The sequence below is a fragment of the Camelina sativa genome, chromosome 8, assembly GCF_030686135.1.
Source record: "Camelina sativa cultivar CO46 ecotype springtype chromosome 8, ASM3068613v1".
NCBI classification, from domain to species: domain Eukaryota; kingdom Viridiplantae; phylum Streptophyta; class Magnoliopsida; order Brassicales; family Brassicaceae; genus Camelina; species Camelina sativa.
The window spans coordinates 8,548,554-8,572,028 of NC_141887.1; the positions used below are offsets into that span (position 1 = coordinate 8,548,554).

The 23,475-nt window shown below is 37.1% G+C and overlaps 1 protein-coding gene and 1 long non-coding RNA gene across 11 annotated transcripts; one reads left to right on the plus strand and one right to left on the minus strand.

Moving 5' to 3' along the window:
* Positions 1–242: 242 nt before the first annotated feature.
* Positions 243–1,187, plus strand: LOC104706785 (uncharacterized). The gene is made up of 3 exons (XR_754476.3): positions 243–527; positions 684–755; positions 840–1,187. It is a non-coding gene; the product is annotated as an uncharacterized LOC104706785 (long non-coding RNA).
* Positions 1,188–3,453: 2,266 nt separating this feature from the next.
* LOC147939806 (uncharacterized) lies at positions 3,454–23,455 on the minus strand. 10 transcript variants are annotated; one of them, XR_015564551.1, is made up of 48 exons: positions 23,150–23,455; positions 22,969–23,046; positions 22,780–22,892; positions 22,582–22,675; positions 22,445–22,488; positions 22,201–22,269; positions 21,826–21,887; positions 21,192–21,399; positions 20,673–20,741; positions 20,504–20,583; positions 20,217–20,366; positions 19,950–20,013; positions 19,219–19,320; positions 18,866–19,078; positions 18,655–18,788; positions 18,414–18,564; positions 18,120–18,212; positions 17,883–17,984; positions 17,499–17,554; positions 17,308–17,410; positions 17,032–17,205; positions 16,832–16,948; positions 16,433–16,677; positions 14,530–16,085; positions 13,190–14,412; positions 12,648–12,776; positions 12,408–12,563; positions 11,472–12,038; positions 11,315–11,386; positions 10,730–11,161; positions 10,447–10,630; positions 9,649–10,375; positions 9,449–9,565; positions 8,840–9,113; positions 8,336–8,449; positions 8,133–8,216; positions 7,342–7,392; positions 7,050–7,229; positions 6,659–6,975; positions 6,218–6,556; positions 6,058–6,121; positions 5,443–5,589; positions 5,182–5,286; positions 4,970–5,080; positions 4,781–4,885; positions 4,617–4,676; positions 4,426–4,495; positions 3,454–4,295 (listed from the first exon to the last, which is right to left on the minus strand). XR_015564551.1 is itself a non-coding variant. In XM_087463204.1 (48 exons), the coding sequence occupies exons 1-48, from the start codon at positions 23,244–23,246 to the stop codon at positions 3,604–3,606; spliced, it is 10,272 nt and encodes a 3,423-aa protein (XP_087319330.1). In that variant the 5' UTR covers positions 23,247–23,455; the 3' UTR covers positions 3,454–3,603. The 10 variants fall into 10 exon arrangements, 6 of the variants coding, with proteins under 6 accessions (XP_087319330.1, XP_087319329.1, XP_087319328.1 ...); XR_015564552.1 differs by having other exon boundaries at positions 4,617–4,698; XM_087463204.1 differs by lacking the exon at positions 4,617–4,676 and having other exon boundaries at positions 14,530–15,488; positions 15,651–16,085.
* Positions 23,456–23,475: the final 20 nt, after the last annotated feature.

The following is a 23,475-nucleotide window of genomic DNA, read 5'->3' on the forward strand; positions in this document are numbered from 1 at the left end:
AACTACCATTTAAGTTTTTTATGAAAATAAAGTCTACACCAAATATCTAAAAAAAAAACCATTTTGAAAAGAGAAATTTATTAAGAATATTATGCACACTGTTCATGACATTCTTTTGACAAATGTCATTTTTGAGTATACTTTTTCTCGGGTGCCATAGAGACAAGTTAAAATGACTATACTACCCTGTAAAATTTAAACAACAATATTAAATATATTTTTTTCTAAAATAAAGCTTATCCAATCTTTATCTCCAAAACAAATATTTTTCACGATTTTTCTCTTTCTTCAACCTCTTCTCTCTCTCTCCAACTCCTCCTCCTTTCATATTCCAATATTTTTTTGGTGAATCTCTTCATCAAACATCATCTAATGGAGAGACAACCTACTCTAAATAGTTTTTTTCCATAACCTACTCCAACAAATTCCTGCATGTGATCTAGTTTCATTAGTCGTGTATGAGAAATCCCTTGATCTATAGCAAAAGATGGTTTCGTCGTTGATGGAGATGCTTCCGTCAAAGCTGGGTATGAGATTCATATGTTATCATTGAGGTCAAATTAGATTTTAACTGATGGACCAGATCTAGAGTAACATAATTTGTCCTTCACTTAGCTTGTCCATTATCCCTTTATCAACAATAGACCAACTCTCATTTGTTGTCCATTTCTCATATATCCCAGCCAGTCGGTGGACATAATGGACTCAAGAAGGACTCAAAGATTGGACGCTCATAGCACAACACCGAAGACATGGTACTAATTGATGGACCAGATCTAGAGGATAGAAATATTGTCCATCCTCTAACTTGTTAACTAACTATGTTGTCCATCTTGTAGATTTTCTAACCAGTTGGTGCATATAAGTGATGGATTCCAGGAGTACACAAGTGTTGCATTTACTGGTCTAATCTGCTTACGTTTCTCTTTGTTTTTTTTGTTTTGATAGACAATTTTTAAAGTTCTAGTCCTTTCATGTTTGGTCTATCTCGGTTGGAATTTGCATTATTAGTGGACATATATCACAATGTGGCTGTGGACAAAAATACATGTATATTGTTGTCTATTATAATAGTGGACTAATTTTTCATAAACAAATTTGTCCACAATAAAAAGCAAACAATGTGGACATAAAAATGTTGTTTATCCAAAAATATTAATTAACAATTTCAAAATAATTTATTATATGTCAGATTATTTTAATTAACATTTTTAAGGTAATTTTGTCTTTTTATCTTATGTCAAAAAAGTAAAAAATGGCATTTTAGAAAAAACAAAATAGAAAATGACATTCTTGACAACTTTTTTGGGAAAAATGGCATTTTTAGCCAAATTTCCTTTTGAAAACATTCATGGGTTTACGTATATTTGTATCTGTTTATGGTTAAAGATCGTCGACTAGCTCCATACATCATCTCAATTTATATTAGCTAGCTATAAGGGTTTGATTAAAATCCCCAACCTCTCGAAAACCTAGAAATGTACGGATGTCTGATGTAATAAAATAACCAATAAATTATAAAAATTCTATAATTTTAACGGGATGGAGAAACAAAGAAAGCCAAAACTAAAACAAAATTGGTTGGACCATATGTAAGTTTGCTGTCTTTACTTGATTAAATATTCCACACGTAAAAATCATTATAACATCTTACGTGACACTATATTCTCACCATCCTTAATTTGTTTTGTTCGGAAATCGGAATGTTGATTTCTCCGAGTGGGTTCACGAGTTGAGCTGAGATTTGGTTTGCCTTTTTCTGTGGTAGAGATATTTCTGCATAGTCGGGCTTGCTGTCAATCTTCAGCTAGCTTATCGGAGACGGCTGTTCTGGCTAGTCGGTTTGATCTTTGGTGGTGATCACTGCACAAATCTTTCTTGCAGCCGCCAACAATATATTGCCGTCCAAATTAATGCTTTCCCTATCCTGCTGCGAAGTCCGTGCCTAATCTGCTTCCTTTTTCCATTAGTGAAGAGTGAAGACTCTTTAAAAGACAAACAAAAAATTATCAAAAAAAAAAAAAAAAAATCAGACATGTAAATGGGTTGCCTCGCCATGCTTCGTTCATGCATTGCATTTCCATCTAGCAAAATTCACTTTAACAAGAAAGTTAACCTCATGCAATTCCAAGAAGGGTTTTGAAAATCTCAATAAGTTTTGTACTTTCTATATATGTTTTAAGGTGTAAACAAAAATTTGAAATCAATTAGCAAATCTACGTATGGTAAACGTTTTGGTACGATCAGATGACAAAATTAATAAAATAAAGATAGTGGTTGTATTGTGTTCTATTTTTTTTTTTTAATTTATCTGTGTTTCAAAATTAACAAGTACTACTAATAGACAGATATGAATGTGTAAAACGTCATACATAACTATTATAAAGTTCCAATGGTCTTACGGTATGGAGAAAGGCAGAAAACCAAAACCGAAGGTTGGACTTCAAATCTTTTTTATTTTCTTTTTGTCATCTGAATTTATATTATAACTGAACAGATTACGTCTGTTGAATACAAAAAGGTGAAAACATAGAAATCACTTAAGACTAAGCTTAAATTAAGAAAGCATAAGCTGGTAAGTTACACACTTTCAGAAACATAAGCTGACAAGTTACACACTTCCAGAAATAAAGATACATAGACTAAACAACCTAAAAAAACAAGTTACTAAGGAATAAACAAAAACCAAAGTATTAAAACTGTCCAGCTGAACCATAAAGAAACTCACAAGCTTTCCCATAGAACCTGTGAACGGCGGAGAATACCAATTAGACCGGAAATTCCATAAACCATGATAGCACACCGTCAGCAAACGACATTAGAGAAGCAGAAGCCACAGACTTCAAATCTTCTACGTACCTTTCTTTTTTTTTTCTGTCTTTACTTAAATTAAATATTCCACATGGGAAATTCATTGTAAACATCCCTTCGAGACACTATTAATTCTTAGTTCTTACCGTCCTTATTGGTTGATCAAGTTTATAAGACAGCTAACGTCCTTACTGTATGTATGTTAATTAGTCATTTAAACGTTAAAGTATGTGTTAACGATTAGTATCTTGTTTTTTCAAGTGACGTGTTAACGATTACAATATGTGTTATCTCGAGTATAATCTGTTTTAACTCATAAAAATGGAGTAACTTTTAATCTTAGTTTTACGAGTAGTCAAAAGCATTTCAAGATTGCATTAAAGGTTAAAGGCTAAACAGTGAGCCACAAAAAAATACACAACTCCTTCAAATAAGACAAACAAGTGTTGATACGGTTATAACTTAAAGAAAATAGAGTTGAGGTGGGAGCAGATTGGAGCTCAGAGAGCTCGAGAAGGCCCAGTGAGAGACCATGGATATATATATATATATATATATATATATACCATGTGCAATTCCCAGCTTGCCAGAAGCCCGTGTCAACGCCAAGATGCCTGATACAAGTTGCTTTAAACAGCTCAATGCTAAACGATATGTGTTCTTTTCTTCTTCCTACACCAAGAAATGTACCCACATTTATCTAAAACTAGTTTCAAAAAACCCTTCATTAGTACACTGCCTAAGAAAGGTAAAGAATTTTGAATCTTGTATCCTATACACAACTCTCTGGGTTCAATTAATGTTACTTCGACTTAAAACAAATCGACTGTGCCAGCTTCGGTTTTTCCCTATTTCCATAGTCGATAGCAACACAGTCAACAAGTCCTCTGCTTCGTCTTCCGATGGAAGCTCTACGTTGGTCTGAAGAAGCGGCTGAGCTGAAGGATTGTTCCATCGTTTTCTTGTCGGGCTGCTCTTCTTTTGCTGGTCCTGTCTCCAGTTCCATACACCATCTGAATTGCTTCCTATGACGCGGACAACTCCACCACTGCAATCTGTATGTATTACACTCTCCAAACTGATTTCCCTTTCGATATTCCATACCAAATCAACTGGAACTCCGAGAAATCCCGGTTTTCTGAAACCTACTAAGCTTGGGCTGCTTATAACCAATACCAGTCTCCCTGTGATTACAACGAACGCTCCTTCTTGCTTCAGGGCCTTGCACTTCACCAATTTCTCTCCTTTGAACTTCAGGGAATCTCCAACCTCCATAAGTACTGCTGTCCCGACCGCTTCTTCCCATGAGTAAGGCCTGAGAGGTTGTTCCCTGCTCAGAGGCCTGGGAAGGCGAAGCCTATGTCTTTGGGATCTTATGTTATGAATTCTGCTTCGGTTTCTGATACTTTGTGCGGTTTTGCCAGTTACCTCAAGGATACTAGCCGTTGGTCTGGCCACCAGTCCAGTAATCCCCATGGCCACTCCTGAACCATATAGTCACCCAGTTAATACATGCATAAAATTACAAAGCCAGAAACAAATGACAGCGTGTACACTAACATCTAATGTTTGGAATATCTATAAATGCTTGAGCAATGGTTCTCGCCTAATTACCTGAGATGACGCCTGGAAGACCATGTTTCTCAGCTCCTCGTATTGGTGATTGAAGGAGACCAGTAAGTCCCTGTGATTAACATGGCGACGGACTACTTTTAAGCAAAGTATAAATCAACAATGATGGCAGAAATTTTCATCTCATCTATAACCAATTAAAGAAAATTTGCAAGAAACAATGCAGTGCTCACTTTTCAGCTGTTGTTTTTTTTTTCAGCACAAGCAAACTTAATTCTTCTTGCAAGTTCAAACTTCAAAGACATGGCAAGATATCTGACAGACGTTACTTTCAAGACTAAGTGAACACCAAATTAGAATATAAATCGTACTTCCAATGAAAGTGCAAAAAATATACCTCAAACACTTCGCCTATAACTCCTTTGCTACGCGACCCTTCACCCAATTGCTGCTTCTCCATCCTTGCAACATCATGGTCATTGAATGTAAATGCAACAATACCCTGCAACAAATTGGAAATTCTGTGAATATTTTCTTGAAGGTAGCATCTGCACCATAGAGTTTTAAGCAAAGAGAGGCATCGTACCTTGTGTGCAGCTTTACTAAATTGAGTGGCAGCATCACTTAAAGCATAAACAGTGCTACTCAAGAGACTTGTGGTTCCGTGAGCCATTCCTTGAATAATTCCTGCGGGGCTCTGTTCAAGTAATCCAGTTTTACATATATGCATAAAGTAACTAAACCAAACACACATTAAAGGAAAAACATTAAGCAACAAGAAATTATTTTCATCATAACCTTTGAGATACTCCTGCCGGGAGCTGACAGGAAATCTTTAATTCCAAATGCAACATTCCTCGCAAATCCCATGGGATTTCCAATAACACCAGCAGAGCCGAACACCTGTATGTTATAATCAAGGGAAACTGGTGTTAGATTGCAGCAATACGTCCAGCGGGTATATAGGAATCTATTAGAGTAGGATGATTCTCTTGTGAATAGTATGACTGCTACGGGAAATGAAAACAATAAGTGAAAAAATATATTCTTAGTTCTTACCTTGTAAATCTCATGAAGAATTTGACGAGTATAGTGCCCAACAAGGATCTCCTGAAATGATTCCCAACTAGTAATCTGATGAGCAATTGTCAATTGCTTGAGATGTATTCGAGCACCCTCAACATCGGCAAGAGCCATAAGACCTCTCTGAGATCAAATCATAATGATTTAGTTAGTTATAATATATACAACATTAATTTAGGATTAATACGGCGCTCTAAGATGCAATAATGAATCAATAATATATTATAATCCTTACAACCGGGTCCAAGGAGAGAAGAAATTACAAAATAAAAATGAGAAGTAAGATCATAACTCTCTTCATTTCTCAAGAAAAGATGAAGACGAAAAATAGTACTCAAGTATCAATAACCAAAGCGAAACCAGAAAACGGTTTGCTTTGGAGTCTCTAATGACTCCCAAATTCATAAAAGCTCCTAACTAAAGCATTGGTCAAAGTCATAATCTGTTCTCCTGTCAGGTAATCCCAGTGTTGAAACAAAGAAAATATGGGAAAAATATGCTAAAACCTTGCGTCACAAATCATTTAACAAACTAATATAAAATTATGCAATATATCTAAGGAATGTTGCAAAGGAAAGTGAAGGTACATACATGGATAAGGGACTCTCCTGAAGTAAGAATGCCATTCCTAAGCATCCAGGGAGCACTGCAGAAGCTGTCAATATTGTGACACACAAAGGACCCATGTGAATTTACATGTAGATAGGTTACCAAAAGTATACTTATCCTGAAAAGAAAAGTTCTAGCTCACCTTAACGTAAACTGAATAGGGGCCAAGTCGAATGTTTCAACATAAATTTTTCTGTGTCTTCTAGCCAACAAGTGAATATGCTGCCAAGGAGCTCCTATTGGAACCACTATAGGTAGAGCTACAATGCTTCTCTGGATTTTGTTAAATACAGGGATGTTTCTTGCATGTGGAGTATCTTCCAAACTTATATCCTTCAAACCAGTGTCATAAATTAGAGGACGTAGTGTGGGATCTGAGAGCGGCAAGATTCTAGCCTGAGAATTAGGAAGCACTGCTTTTACGAACTCCAACAAGGATAATAGTGTTTGTAGCTCGAGCTCAAGAACAAATTCACAAATCCTGCATTTGTTTAAAGAATACTGAGAGTTGGGAACAGAATGTATATAACTATAATACAATGCTGTGTAAAATACTAAGGAGAATGTTGACCATTCATTATACCTGATGTTTATGTATTCAAAAGAAACTAATGAAACATCTTTCTTCCGCCACTTTGATAGGCCAACGTAGACAGCATCACGGGTGTTACCCCTATCCTGCTGGAGAATTTCACTTAAAAGTATTGCTTTGTTATTCTTAATGGCCCAATCAGGAGGAATGCCTCTGTGTTCATGATTGAATGACAATATGACAGGATACGAAGAATTGCGAAGTGGGTTGTCTATCTGTAATGAAGAGATCTGAAAGGAAAGCTTCTGCTGATCTACACTCTGACTTAAATCTAACACAACATTTGACGCACTAGCATAAACCAATTCCTGTGAGGAAGATTAAAGCGTTATAAATATATTGGGATGTAATATAGACATACCTAATATTTTCAGATGGTTACCTGTGGATGAGAATTAACCAAAGATATACCAATGCTTGGCAGGACAAGCAAGAACTTTTCTGTGTAACGGATGATATTTTCAGTCTGACGCTTTTGCTTTCCCTTCTCATGGAATCTGGAGTCAAACGTTTCCTTTATATCTTTCATGGTGTGAAAACCTGAATCTACAACACTGAAAACCTGGAAAGGGGAAAGAAAAAAATGAACAAGTCACATCCGCAACATAGAGAAAAGTAGTTGTGTACTCAGAAAGTTAGCTAAGTTAAAGAAATTGGTATTGGAGAAATTATACCTTTGTAGCTCCTTCAGCACAAATTGATAGCAACAGTGTCCTTTCAGGTTTCTGAAGCAGGTCAATTAAAACAATTAAGAAGATAGGAATACCTGAGACTCACTGATACAGTGGCTACACACAACTGATATAAGGACAAATCTCTTCCTCCAAGCGCACTTAGCATTTATTATAAAAAGAAGGGAGAAGTGAATGAAATTGGTTGGTCTTATCAATGATATGCTTTATTTCATGTGATTAGCTCACAGCTGTTTTATTTTATTTTGTGAGTCATTAGTTCAGTATAGTGTAACTTTCAGTCTCACCAATCGTTCATTGCCTGATCCAATTTTGCAAGGTCTAGCAACAGAAGATATTTAATTAGCCAGGACAATGACACTGACTTGAATTTTTTCATATGTACAAATAGAAAAAGCATACATTCATATCATCCAGAGCTGCATGCAACTAAATATTATAAAGATCAATCCACTCCACATCATCATTCCCAGAAAGTCTATGCTGATCGAGTCCAGACTTAATTTGCAGAGGAAATTTTGGGGATACTCTACCTTAGGCTAAAAAAGATGACGATCTGACTAACTCAAATTTCATGCGAATAGCTTTCCCAATTTAGTCTAGTGTGAAATTGGCTAGTATATCTTCTGTTCATAACTAATGCTCAAAAAAGCATGCTGGTGAAAATTTCCAAGATAATGTATAGTATAGATGCGTCTAGCATGTAGGAACCACTCAACAAAAGCCATAATAACCAAAAATAAATACATAACAAAGTTGTTTGTGATATATACCTCAGAGGTGGAGCGCAAGTGCACTGCAATTGGTTGTTTTGTTATCTCAAATGCATAAGAGCCTATAACACGATCTCCAGGCACCTACATTCCTCAATAAGAAATAAAACCGTAAGAAAGGGAAAAGAAGAGAACAGCAGCAAAGAGAAACGCCAACAGAGATACAATGGGATGATTTGTTTTAAGCAGAAAAATCACCATACCTCAATGGTCAAACGATGTGGATAACAGGGTTCATCCCAAGCATATGGGCAGGATGTGTAAGGATGAACAATGGTATCAAAAGTTTCACATTTTTGTTGATAAACCCTCAGTCTCTATCATCCACAGAAAAAGAAAAACCCCATATTCAGTTCCTTGTAGGAGAGTAACTAAGGGTTTTAGAAAGTAAGTTCTTCAAGGGATAACTCTGGCATTTAGCCATGGTACCCCTTCCCTGAATATCTTTCTTTTTTTCCTTGGGTCCCAAAATTATATGCTACAGTAAAGACACAGCAAGCATAACTCACACAATGGATGCCAAAGAAAATTAAGTACAATTTACTCTGATAGATATTCATATTACTCAATTTAATGTTCTGAATGCTTTGAAGTGTTCAGAAAATGCTACTAGATTGTAGAGTTGAACGACCTACAAACTAACTGGAAGTATAACTAAAAGTCTTTAGCTGGATTTACAGAACCATCAATTATATAACATTACTGACCTCATTCGAGAAATTATCAATCCTGTAAGGCATATAGCCCATGTCGTCATCTGATAATAGAATAAAGTTTGTCCCGACATTACCATGAACACTCCCTACAATCTTTTCATCTCCGCTTGACATATTGGCATTCTGAACTTCCACCCGCACCATGTTAAATGCTTTATCAACATAGTTCCAAATCTTCAGTTGAGTATCACCTAACTGATCTGGCAAGAAGCTGCCTGACCATTGCCATCCAGGCTCATTTAAACGGATTGAAACTAGCAACTCCCTGATAATATGGAATAGTAAGTGGCATACTTTTATAAGTTTTTTACATGCAACTTTCTCAATAAGTAAGATAAATATAGCGACAGCGTTGGTTTCCAAATAGAAAGTGAATTATTCAATAGGACCAATCACAGGAACAAGGGGAACCAGTTTCATTTTCAGACAACTTAACGGGGAAGTTGGCCCAAAACAAAACAGAGAACTGTGGGAAACCAACAAAATTCAAGCGTAATCAGCTACTTAATACAAAAAATGGGTTGTATAGGATCATAAAAAGAAAACCACTTCTTAATACAAAGAATATGTTGTATATGACGTATATAGTAATGAACGAACCTCGTAGTATCTGTCCATTGAAGCTGAGAGTGCTGCCCAACAGCAAGATGGGAAACGAAATTAGTTCCCTTCTGCTTGTAACACAGGTTATGGCTGCATGAATTACAGATGATATATCTGCAACATAGGAATTTGTTAAGTGGATACATAGGGATAATGGTTTAGGAGAATATAGAGCATTTAGTGAAACTATATATCACCTAGGTTGGAAAGTAATTGCTTGCGTTCTCCCTGCTAATGCACCACCAAGAATGGAACATGTAACAGATAATAAAGATGATTCACCAGGCGATGGTTGTGGGACAACTAAATTTGTTGAACCACTGGGTGGAACAAGAGGAAATGGAGCAGACCACAGAGGGTATAGGCTACTTGAATTATCTGACCCTGGCAGGTCCCTTTTGACTCGGATCATGGTGTCACTGGCCCTGGAAACAGGGCAAGGTGAATAAATGCATGCCTTTACTTTGCCAGATTCATTACCTTGGAAGCACACCTCTCTTAAACTTTTTGAAGAAAGACTCCTCTTGCGAATAATTGCTGAGTCTTTTGGATGCGCTGCAAAGGGGACTTGCCAAGTTGATTGAGTAGCATGCTTATCAAAAAATCTCTCAGTACCGGAAGCAGTAATGCTGCACTCCGATGAGGAAGGACTGGAAGGGGTATCCGCCATTGGAACTTTATCTAGCAAATCTTTCTCCGAGGTCAAAATGCCAAGACCAACTTTTCGAGTTTGAACAAAATGCTGCTCAATCAGGTTGTAGCAGGATGGAATTGTGCTGTAAGTCCGTTTAGGTTCCTTGGTGCAGTCCGAAACAATCAGAGGAGTTCCAGTGCAGTTATACAATAGAAATGGGACAAAGATGAATACTTCCCGAGCCCCACAAGTTACATCCATCGTTTTCTCACACGATACATGAACAGAACCTATAAGATAATCAATATTAAAATTGTCTCAATAAGAATAGCTAATTTTAAACATAAAAAATTAACCTTACCACCACCGAGGTGTGAATCAAAGGAAATAGTTTCTATCTGAGAGAATTTCCCTCCACTGAACTTGGCCACTGTACTAAAACTTTCTGAGCGTGGAAACTTTAACGATGATGATCTATAGCCATCTAGTTTGAACTCAAGGACCAGATCATGTGAAGGATCAATATGCTGGAATGGCGTCTCCCCCTAAAACAATACATTTTTATGCCATATAAATAACAACATATTATAACATGATTCAACTCTATCTTCAAGAAGGAAATTGTATGGAAATATCTCGCAGACCTCATAAAGGGATGCAGTCTGAGTGATGCCACCACTTTCGATAGAAAGTGATATTGGTTCTGGAAGACAATTGCTCACAACAAATGGAGTGCTTAAAGTCACTTGATGAATGAATCGCTCTCTTGATTGGTCAAGATCGTGCAACTGCTGACCAAAATTTCCATCTGGCGAATCATTAAGATAAAATGATGCCGGCAAGCTAGTGCTCTGAACAGATATGCAACAACGAAATGGTTCATGGCTAGGGTGACATGGATAACAAGCAAAAGATCGGCGAAATCCTATCCTGCTATCTTGAGAAAGAACTTTGGAGATGCTATGAGCTTCACTCCATAAATAAGAATCTCCGAGGGGACGCCACCGTAGCCGGCCAGACTTAGCCAAGTGTAGAGGCAGTGGAAATTCTTGACCAGGAAAAATAGGATCTAGGATCTGCAATAGACGACATAAGAATAAAAAAAAATGGTGATAAGAGCGACCAGGTAAGGAAACTAGAAAAGAAAAGAAAAATCTTAGTTTCCTTAAGTAGCACATAAATAGTGTCTGGTACGGATAGAACAAACTGGCATATTAGAATTCAATAACCTTTGGGGAGATGCCAAACGGAATATCAAAGCGAAGTTCCAGTGGCATGGATGTGGAGTTCAAAATTATAACCTGAAAAGGAAAAGGTATATGCAGACTCAACAGTTATAAGAATTAACACATTAACACATATATATTGTAATGACATGATACATACAGTTGAGTATACTCGTATTAACTTGCTCTGCTGCTGCAATGAAACCTCGTACACAACAGGAACAACAAAGCTGCTTCCAGAACCAGATTTACTTCCTTGCTCAACATTATCACTGGAGTTTGATGTTTTGGAAAAATCAACCTCAAAATAGGAAAGGCCAATCCGATCCATTGAATGAGGAGGAGAAGCAAAAGATGTTCCATCAAGTTGAATCTTCATATAATGTTGTGTGGCATCACCAGATTCGCTGCTGAAACAACCAAATTGACTTCGGCGTCTATCAGGAACAAGTAGTGTGTCATTATTATCAACATAGATGGGAACAGAGGAACCAGGTTGCACAAAGTCCTGAGCCACTGGAGCTGATATATTTAGTACATTTGAATCATGTCCTTGGAAAACTTGGTACCCCAAAGGAAGAGAAGTTAAATTTTGAAGTACATATGGGGAATATCGTTCTGTCTTGGCACTTTTGGTGCAGTAAACTGACAATCCCTTATCGTCAGGAATGGCATCTGTTTCCATCAATTCCAAAGTGTTCGACATCTCAATTATCCTGAAAATACACTTCAACAGGGAAAGGACAAAATGAACATATATGGAACTGAGGGTTTACAGATAATGAGTTTACAAAGCATTTTCGGATGATGATTGATAAGGATTGAGCCAAACCAAGCCCATAGACGCTTGGGTAGAACTCAAAACAAAAGCTAGTTTTAGGGTTTGGGTGCCCTGAGGATTTTTAAAGTACTGATATAGTTCCTTCCCATCCAATGTGGGATTATTTGAATACCCAGAGTCTTATCAATAATACAATTACACAGAAAGTTGGAAGCTACTCATCCTATCTAAAAACTAGCAAGAAATTATCCATAAGCTGAGTGAAACTAACCAGTCCCTGCCAATATTAATAATAACTAAAAAATGTCATCGTACCTCAAAAAGAGATTCTGTTAAGTTCACATTGAGCTGATTTGATGATGCAACAATTACTTCAGTGAGACCAGCATTGTTCAGCAAAGAATTAGCCTCAAATTTTCGGGATAATTTGAGATCAAAATTCCAGGGCTCAATAAAAGGCTCCCACAAGACCTTCAACAAATATCCACAGGTGGTTATAAGCATACTACCAAAGCAAAGAAAAAATGACAGCAGGATTATGTTTCTGCCTCGTACCTTGTGCATATTATTATAATTCACTTCAAGATCGCATGATACCAAACTCTCCATATTCTTTTCGGTCAGATTAGCTTGCAGGACAAAGTTTCTCATAAGAACTTCAAGAAGCAGACCGCTACATCCCCACTGCATGAGATTAAAGAGACAAGAGAAGTCATCAGCAGCAAAGTAGCTCAAAAATTTCAAGCTGACCGGTGGCATATACAGTGCAAAAGCTAATGATAGTAACGAGCTCACAGAAAATTATGAACCAAAACATGTTCTAGACAACAAAACGCAGACCAATATTTAAACCACCCAAAACTCACTCATCAAACTAAGCTTGTCAGTGAAGAAAAATTAAACTCGCCATCTCAAGCACTAACTACAAAGAAGTGCCATTAGATTTATAGGTAGACATGACTGATCACGGCACAACAAAAGTGGCAGCACAATAACAGTAATACACACATACACAGCAAAAATAAATACTTGTGAGGTCACTTCTGTGTGAAATAACATCGACAGAGATTATATCAGTATATAAAGCACAAGCATACCTTTCCATCTGAAATAAGAAGAGACGCATCTCTTATCTGGACTTTGATACTCATGTTTCCTTGCGAATTTCGTGAAGATGGTGTCCCAGGTGAATCAAACGTAATTCCATGCCAGAAAGATAATACTTGATGAGATGCATGCATCTCCACATTGTCAGACAGTATCCCTACATCTATGTTCATGATCTTGTTCTGATCCATCTGAATATTTGTTTCTACAAGTAGTTGTGACGCCCCAAACAGAGAGCAAGACCGTACAGTATTAACACCAGATATTGCAAGAATCCCACTGAGCTTTTCGACCTTGTTGCTGAGTTTGATGTCTCTCCCACGAATAGAGAGTTCGCCGCTCCTACTACATGCTGTAAGCGTAACATATTTACAGTATCTCCCTTTAAAATAATTTGGGTGCTCTTCCTCAGATGTCTCATGAATATCAGTTGCCATGAACCCTGGAAATTCTGTGTCGCTTGAGCAAAGAGGAAAATGGATTGTGACACCAATAATCTCTAATCTTGCGGTAAATGCCATAACATCACTAGAGTTCTCTGAAACCCCATTTTGAAGAACATTCAAAGCCCGATCAGTATTGTCACAAATATTCCTTACCACTTCAATAGGTTCATCAATATCCAAGTCTGAACCTTTTGACAAAATAGGGTCTTGACTACTGTCTTCCAGTTTCTGGGAATAAGATTTCAGAAGTTCAGTAACTTCAATCCAATCAAAAGAGTGTAACCAGATGTCCAGGGATGGAAGAGAAAAACAGAGACTATATTCATTTTCAGCATGTTCCGTAAATCTAACTTTCAGTGCAGAAGGATCCCCATATGCATTGATGCATCTAGCTAACATGACTGAGCTCAGCAATGAATAAAGCCCAATTTCGAAAAATTGAACATCCAAGCTCATTGGGAAATTATTTTTAAGTTCTCCAGAGCAAATAAATTTCATATCAGCTTGGAGCACTGGTTCGGATAGCAGTGTTCCAGGATCTATCCTTAATCGATGCAGTTTTGTCGTCAAAAGATTGACAAAAAATCTGAATTGTATTAAGCTTGTGGAAGGTTCAAGGGGTGCAACTAAAAGATCTTGCTTTAGACGCATCTTCGTATGAAGGAACTGAGGAACATCAGACACGAAAAGTTTTGATTCCTCAGCAACTAAAGAAAGCTGATCAACCACAACAAGAAATGCCTTGAACCCATCCAAAGCATCTGAATCTGCAAAGAAAATAGAAAAAAGATAACACATATAAGCATCACTTGAAATAAATAATCACTATACAAAAAGATGAGCGCTGAGGAGCAAAAGTTAACACGAAGGGTAACACCACCTACCATCCACAACAATTTCACAAACTTCAACTCTTGACATAACACATGCCAAATCACTTAACGGATTAAGATCACAAGGTAATCTAATCCAAGCATCAGCAACAATGCTAGCAGCTAACGTGATACTTCTGCACACGGCTTCCTTCTTGAATGTTGATATGCCATTTTCAGAAAGCAGCAATGATAGTGATAAGCCCCGCCCAAATATGTTTAAACAGTCGGCTCGCCCTTCTACTTGATTAAGCGGAATAACACATTCCTGTGGTATGTGCTGCACCACATTGCTCAAAGAACACTCTAGAATAAAGCTAATATATAACTGCCCAATTTCAGCTTTCAGTTGCTGGTGGTCATCATTCTCCACAGGAAGAATCAAACAGGAGTCCAGTATCTCAATTTTATAGGTAATGGCCAACTCAGAATGAACCTTGGTTAACTCAGTAGCTTGTGGCAACGACTGCAGGCCAGACTTTGAAGTCCAATCAGGAAGAGAGAAGTAACCAATTATAATGGCCAGATATTCCGGTAGTAAAATGCAGCATGTGTGTTGAATACCTATGCTCACTTCAAGTTCAGAAATAGAAGGCTCCAAATCCCTCTTCCTTACGCGTAGGTTCAAGACCGGTGAGACATCTGTTAATGAATGTTTCCAAAGAAATCCGCCAGAATAGTTGGTGAACAAAGATGACTCCAGCATCAAGTCTTCAGCAGAGGCAACCAAATCGAAATGATCATCTGAAATGGTAAGCAAGTATCTGGATACCGGTAGTATAATAGTTCCAAAAACACTTGAAGTATCATGAAAATGCACATTGGCGTCGAAGACATGCACATCAACTGTAAAGTGATTGGTCTGACCAAGACCCCTGGAGGACGTAAGCTCATCCAGAGGACAACCATGTATTGGTTGAAAAGTACAGCTGTTACATTCGCAGTTCAAACCTATTTCAGCCCCATCATTTCTATTCCTTACAATAAATAACTTCCTCCAGTCAGAAGTCGAATAACAAAGAGAACTTTCTAGACTAACAAGAGAACCCGAATTTTTAATGGTTATAAATGGATATGTGTCCAGAGGAATGCAGCCACAAGATCTACTTTCAATAAAGTTTGAGAACCCAAACCTTTGAAAATCAAACTGAGGGCCTTCTGTTGGAGCACTGGTATCTGTAGCAAGGCTAGGTGGATTTGTATCAGCAGACGAGATCTTATAGGAGGCTATCTTATCCACAAAATTTGTCAGCAAACCAAATATGTATGGATAGCAATGGAGTTCAGCGCCCCTCCAATAGATTGTATACTTCTGAAAAACAAAACTTTTACTTTGAGAAACCTTGCAATTTAAGCTGACAGCAGCCTCAGGAGTTGTTCCGTTGTCAATAATGTTGGTTTGATCGCTACTATGAGCATCCATCCCATGTCTGTGGGAAGCGTACGATTTGAGTAGATTCCCTGATGAACATAAAATATGACTGTCAGCTGCATCTTTAGAGGAGCAAGCTGTCATTTCCAATTTTTTCGCACAGACTGACCACTCTTCAAATTTGGTACGTGAATACCTGAAAAATGACGGTTGTACAAGGGAACTTGTCAGGGACCCCCCGTGCTACAATATTTAACAATTAAGAACCAAGAGAAAAATAAAATAATTGGATGGGCGTGGTTTTGAAAATGGCATCAGGAGATGAGTTATAGGCAGTGATGGTACAACCAAATATGTCTTATAAGAAGCATATGAACATATCAACTGCTTGGTAAAACAAGCAGACATCAACGTGGTAGATAGAAATATACAACAACAAAAAGCTGCATTCATGCTTGTTTAATAGTTGAAGGTTAACTTTCCACTGATACTGTAAAAGAAAACACAAAATGAGCTCTTTTTACCGTAGTAACAATTACCTACCAGAGATCCAGCTGATGTATAGAAAGAACAAGCACTGTGTTGTTTTCTCCTTCATTTTCAAGATTGACGTGCAACCTGAAAAGTGCCAAGTTGGTTTTTGTGGAGAAGCGAAAGCTGGGAGCAGGGGGAGGTGGGGCATTTCGAGCTCCATGATCCTGAATATCAAGATATTCAATCACAGACATGACTCCTTTAAATATCGACGGAGAGAAATGGACATTGAACATAGGCAGAGTAGCTTCAACCTGAAAAGATATGGAATAGCAAACAATCAATTACAATATGTGGTCAATGCCTATATAAAAGTACAAGCATTGGTACCATTGAACAAGGGAGTTATTCATATATTCAGCTAAACTAGACACAGCTATTTCGGAACCTGAGATTAAATTCTAATACCTCCAACTGCTTCAATATTGACTCCTCCGGAATTATACAAGACGCAAACTTGATAAGTAAAGATGATTTCTCCACAAGAGGAAGTTCTTGGAAAGGATGAATCTTCATGAGCTTCATCTGCACAAGATGCACATGTAAGAACATATATGATCGCTTAAACAACTTCAATCCAAAACAAAAAACATATAAACATATCTTACCTCAATGTCGGAGATACTGATATCAATATGGTCATAGAGATCGTTGACTTGGAAAGCATCTAAGGCTGCAATGGAACTTTGTAAAGCATCCATCACATCAGACTGCAATTTTGGACTTGGGCTAAGAGAATAGGTGCTACTAGATGTGATAGAAAGAGATTCCAACACCAAAACCTGTACAAGGGAACGCATAGGAAGATAAAATAAATACCGCGAAAGATAAAAATAACAGAATAAGAAAGCACAGACAACCAAATATTTATATAAGCAAAATACCAGATTATAGCTTTCTGATTCACCCAATCGTCCAGGGAAACTTAAAGTAAGATCTTTTATGTCCAGGTCCCACTTAACTTTATTTCGGCTAGATAAGAGGTATCTACGAATCAAACCAAGACACACATAAGCATCACATTTAAATTAGGATATAAATCTATGCCGAACACTAAGATAGAGGACACACTTACTCAGCTTTCGCCGCCAATCGCGTTTCACTTTCAAGGCCATTGAGTGATGATAAAACCTGAGCCACAAAAGCGAATTGGTACATGTTTTCCCGTGTGAGGTGAAAGAAAAAAAAATCTTGAACCTTCTTTCAGGAAATATCTCTTGAAACCATTTCTATGAAAATGCCACAAAATCAAATATGTGATCATTGTACAGGCAAATAAACAATGATTGCAGTGCTTTAGAGGAATCTAGTTCCCAGCAATGGATAGCAGAATCTGATAGACAAGTATGAGACATCAACAAGTATACGCAAAAAGATTGAACATTTTCAGATTCAGGTATTCTACTCGAGAGCTACCAGAATCTAATAATGTTAGCAGTGTAGTGAAATAAGAGCTCACCCTTTCGTGTTGGAGTTTGAAGTATCTTGAACCCGAGAAAAAATTACTGACAGCTAGAAAGAAGTCTACATCATAAGCAGCTTTAAGTGGTTGAAGGGTGACCTACAGAAACAAGATGCAAAAATCTATAACAAAGTCAATCCTAATAGTCAGCTACGAACAAAAGACCAAGACTCCTGAGAGGAGCAAACATTGAGTTTGTCCAAAAAATGCTGATACAAGGTGCAGTTAGTTCACCTTTAATGACAATGCAACATCATGATCCTTAAACAACTCCAACCGTGCTCCACATGAAGGTTTCATTTCTTGTGTATCACTCTGAGAACAGTCCTGCATGAAACAATTAAATTATTTTTTTCCTGAAACAAATGGAGGCGCACACAAATTGATTTTTATAAAAGAGACTATGGAGCATAAGCTACACCTAGATGGTTCATATCAACTTATTAAACAAGAGTAGTCTGATAATGTTCATGATTTCAGATATATTAACAATATGGCAAAGAAGTAACAGCATATTGGGACACAAACCCCTTTCATGGTTAGAATTTCTTTCCTATTGTGAGGATAGACCAGCCTTCCAGAAATAACAGATACAATCATGGCTGTAGAATCTTTCCAAGACTTGCATTCAACAATCGCCCCCAAGATGTCCAACTCTGTAATAACTTGAGAAGAACTCCTGTGGAATAATTAAGGTAATAAGGAATGAAAAGACAAACTAGTTAGGGCCGAGGCCATGGTGAAGTAACTGAAAAAAAAATTTACTTACCCACTTATTTGTTGCAACGTAGCAGAAATTTTGAGTACGTTGACTCGAACGGAGCATGTACAGATCTTACCAGTTGCACTTGTATTTTTAGAAGACAAAGAAAGAGGGTGAAACTTTGTTGCCTTGTGTATATCCTGCAGTTAATGAACAGTTATTAGAATGTTTTGAGGAATTTTGACCTTGCACTGCCATTAAATGGTACTTTAACTACCTTGACAACTTCATCAGAAACAACACCAGAAAACTGACTAGAATCCTCTGTGCCTCCGGCACCAAGCATTCCCCGTGACAACCAGTTCAACCATCCACGCGACTTATTTGATATAGGATCATCACTCTGTTCCTTTTCAGAGGCACTCTGTTCCTTTTCGGAGGCAGTGGCAGCAGTTGCTCCCATGTTCACTATCAATTCTGAACAAGCTTCCTGTTTAATAAGATCGAAGGTAAAAGGACAGATAAAAAAATTACCATTGCTAGGACATCAACTTATGATAGATATCTAAACAGCACTTGGTATCTCAGCCAAAAATAAAAATGGTACATCAGCAACCTAATTTACCATACCTGCATCTCACCTTCCGCTGCAGACCTATAACTTAAGATATCATCAATATCAGACTTCTTCTCCACTTCTTCCAAACCCAAAAGGATAGACTCATCGATTGACTGTATCCAGAGGCATAAAGCACAGCCATATTAGTAGAGGAGCAACTTGACAAGAAAAAATTCTGGTTTAAAAATGCTACAGAAGAAACAGGCATATCACAGCAACTCATCTTCAAGTTACGAAGGTTATGCGTTAGTTGGAAAAATATGTCCAGCGTAAAGCATCTAAGCAACATATGATGCAGACTAAGGCAAGGCAACGAGAAGTTTAGGGAAAAGAACAAATGTATTTCTTTCAATCAGCAATTTCAGAACAACTACATTGTTAGGATGATAAGCTCGTATAGAGTATTTTATTGATGTTAGAAGAAAATAAAATGTTTCTTCAATTTCTTTTCTTTGAAATGTATGATGAGGCTTATGATGTGAAATGTGCTGCTAAAAAACACCTTACCATTACCCTTTTATCTACATGTTGTGGTAATTAGAGGACAAAACACATCGAAATGAAAAACCACCTCCCTAATTATGTAAAATCACCTAACAGATAATGAGGCTTTCTATGTCACATTGAATCCAACAGGCTGTGTTAGGCAATTTCATGAAGTTAAACAAATAGGAGGACAAAGCAACATAATGAACAAACCCTGACACTTCTAATCAGATAAGGAGGAAAACAAAATCCTTGCCTGCTCTCTGCGAAGAAAATCTAGCTTTATCTTGTAAAAGTTAATATACCTCCTGCGCATTCTCCTGTATTTTTCCCAAAACAAAAAAAAAGTAAGCAGACCGGTTGAATATATTCCGAAATTTTGTCTACTTATGCCATGAAACAGCAAGTTATTTGCGTGGAAATAAAGTAAGCAGAAATTTTAAGAGAACAAATAGTGTAATAGCTATGTGATTCAGCATCATCTAAATAAATTAAAGAAATGATGTCGAAAACGTAAACATACATTCGCTGTTCAAGAAATCTCCATGAAGTTTTCCACAGTTTCTTCCGAACATCAGATAAAACTGATTTTTGGGCGTAGTGCCACCAAAGTTTCTGCCATCCTGGTGGTTTTCTCAACAAGGAAGTGGAGCAAGGACGATACCGCCCATACCTAAACCATTTCATATATTCTTAAAATCATTAGTTCTTCGAAACGTTCTGTAGTGACAACTAATGGAGCTAAATCTCAGGAGAGAAAAAAAAGTTTGAATGGAGGAAAAATTATTGCTACCCTAATGAAAGGCTAACCTTTCACGCAATTGGCTAGTTTGCAAGTAATCTAACAGAATAAGAATCTGCTTCAACTGAAATTCATTCAGAGTCATGACCTGAAACACTCAAGTGGAAGTTAGACTGAGTCATGAAATAGTAAATAAATATTAGCTCTGAACCCAGTTTAGCATTTCTGAGGACTAACCACATCAGTCAACTCACAGCTGATAGAATACTGAGGTAGATCGTCATAAAGCTCTCCAGATCGATTGACCTATGCAAAGAAGTGTATCAGGAAAAATGGAGAATGCCAATTTAAATACAGCACAAAAAAATGCACCCAAACAATAGCTGATGTATACAACAATGTTCTTTCTGTATATATAGTGTACCAATGATCAGCTAGCTGTAGAAATCTTTTACCAAATACAATGTCTATATGGAGCTGATGGTGAAAAATAAACGAATTCGCAAAAATGCAATGCAAAATTATTTCTTGTAACATTGACTGATAAAAATGTCACCAAAATTCCGTCGGCCATGTGGGTAAATCAAGAAAGAGACTTGGTATATGAGATATACCATACCAATTTGAACATCTCATTTTTAACACTACCCTAAAGCTAAAGCAAGTATGCAGTGCCTTGAAGCAGCAACAAAGATTAGATGATAACGAAAGATGTTAAAAGACAGTAAACCAATGACACTGTTTTAGATTCATTACCAACAGCGTTGCGCAAACACGGACTGGCTTCAGTAAATAACCAAATCTATTATTTTGCAATCTCGACTGGCACCAGTTGTCAAAAACTCTTTTTTCATCAACACTTGGAAAGTCCATGTTTCCCTCATACATGTCGCAATATATTTCCAAACCTTCAATCTTCACAAGTTTATTCACTTGCCCCCCTCTCACCCTACCAACAGATGGCCTGGTATTCAACACAGACATCATGTCAGGATATTTCAGGGTGCACATATATCAACCACAGATCTTGTCTTAGCAACAATAGTTTAGCTTATAAAAGAAATTAGAATTACAGTAAGAAGAGACAGTAGTTGGGAGAAAGTTAGAGTGGGGTATACTCTTTGCTGTCTCACAATGTAATTTAAAACACATGACCTTATCATAGAGTGAAGCATAGCTACAAGGAATCAAATACGAAAGTAGAATACATGTTTCAAGTGACATAGAAGAAACAAGGCAACTGGAAATAATTTATAGTGGGTATGCTTTCTGCTGTCTAATAATGTAATTCAAAGCACATATCCTTACCACAGAATAAAGCAAAGCTAGGAATCAAACACAGCGTAGAATAGATTTTTAAAATGCCAGAAAAGGTGCATAAAGAGATTACCCAACTGAGTTTTGATTAGTAACTGTCAAGCTTGAAAACCGCAATCCTAATACAACTTGAACCTGCGACAGAAGTTTAGTAGTAAAACATATGAAAGTTGGAAAGTAGAGAACACCAAATGATCATTCATATTATACTCTAGTAAATCGCAAGAAAGACAGATAGTAATTTAGCATCACCATGCTCAAATACTTGAATTAACCTAGATTCATATCTTTCATGATAAATGCTATGCTCTCACGAATAAACAAATAATATAGTAAGATTAACGATGTATATAAGTTCCCACAATTGCAATGGGAGAATAATAAAATACAAACCTATATTCTAGAAAACTAATTAAAAAAAAAAAAAAAAAACAAGCAGGAAACTTACTGATTCAGGTTGTGCATCGGAGTATAAGATGTGAAAATTTCTGATGGACACTTGAATGTTATCAAGAATCTAAGCCAATAAAGACGGAAAGTTAACATAGTAGAAGAAAAGAAGGACAAAATTGATAACCTGAATACAGGACATCCTCAAAAATTAAAATTCAGAACAAACATAACATGAAAAAATATATATAAGATGCTAAAACTAAATGTAAGAAAAGGAGGCTTGCGGAACATAATTTCACCTTGGCAGCAATGGACGACATATAAGGATTCCCTGCTGGACTGTCTGAGAAAAACAAAAATTGAAGGGGCTGAACAAAAGTTGTATAGGAACAGTCTTAAAGATAAACTATGTAGGACATGAAGTATATTGGCTCACCGAAGACGCGCCTGGACAACTTTGCCAGTTCTGCAGCAGCAAGCTTAGCTTTCTTACCAGCAAACTCTCTTTTCTCAACCACATCTGAGCTCCACTGCAATACATACATATATATATATATATATATATATGGGTTTAGAGGCAAACACTTGTCCTCCTGTATATAAAAAAAAAGGGCTGCTAGAATAAGGAAATCACCTCCTGATCATTACGTTGTGATGCACATACAAAGACATCTTCAAGCATAATAATGATAGGATCCCTACCAAGCTTCTTCCATGGAATTTTTAAGCTCAATTTCCCAACACGACCTAATTAAACAGTAAAATATTTGATCCGAAGAAAACGAAATTGTAACTTCAATCAACTAATTAACTATATAATCACCTTGCTTGAGAGCAATTGGAAGCTGCAAATACTCAAACGCCTCAGGAATCAGTTCCACGTTCTCCAATAGAACTTCCTCTGCAGTTTTAAAAGCACGAAAATTGTAACCAATACAGTGAGATTGTGGTTGTTCGTTGATACGGAAACTTAGAAAAAGGATGGACCGAGTGAAGAAGAATACCATTCCATACTGTGATCTTGAGCTGGTCTTTCTGAATGTCTTTGATGTAGCGACCTAAGTAACCTAACAAAAGCTTTTGCACAAGTCCTTCAAACATCTTTCGAATCGCTATTTCATTATCTAACGATTCGAAACGCGATATCGAATTTTATTGTCCTCCGCCGAGAGAAGAAGAAGAAGAGAAAAGAGACGGTGGTCGGAGAAGAGTAAAGGAGTCGATGAAATCGTAGGGTTTTTCGTCGAAAGAGAGACTCGTCTTCTACAAATCCCAAACAAACGAGTTTTATTTTTATTTCGGTTTCGTCCTTCTCGTACCGAACCGGACC

Coding starts and splice junctions, on each gene's coding strand:
- LOC147939806 (XM_087463202.1), bottom strand. CDS start 23,246: ATGTTTGAAGGACTTGTGCAAAAGCTTTTGTTAGGTTACTTAGGTCGC. Junction 12,039..12,407: donor TAACAGAATCTCTTTTTGAG/GTACGATGACAT, acceptor TCCCTGTTGAAG/TGTATTTTCAGGATAATTGA. Junction 10,631..10,729: donor AGACTGCATCCCTTTATGAG/GTCTGCGAGATA, acceptor GTATTGTTTTAG/GGGGAGACGCCATTCCAGCA.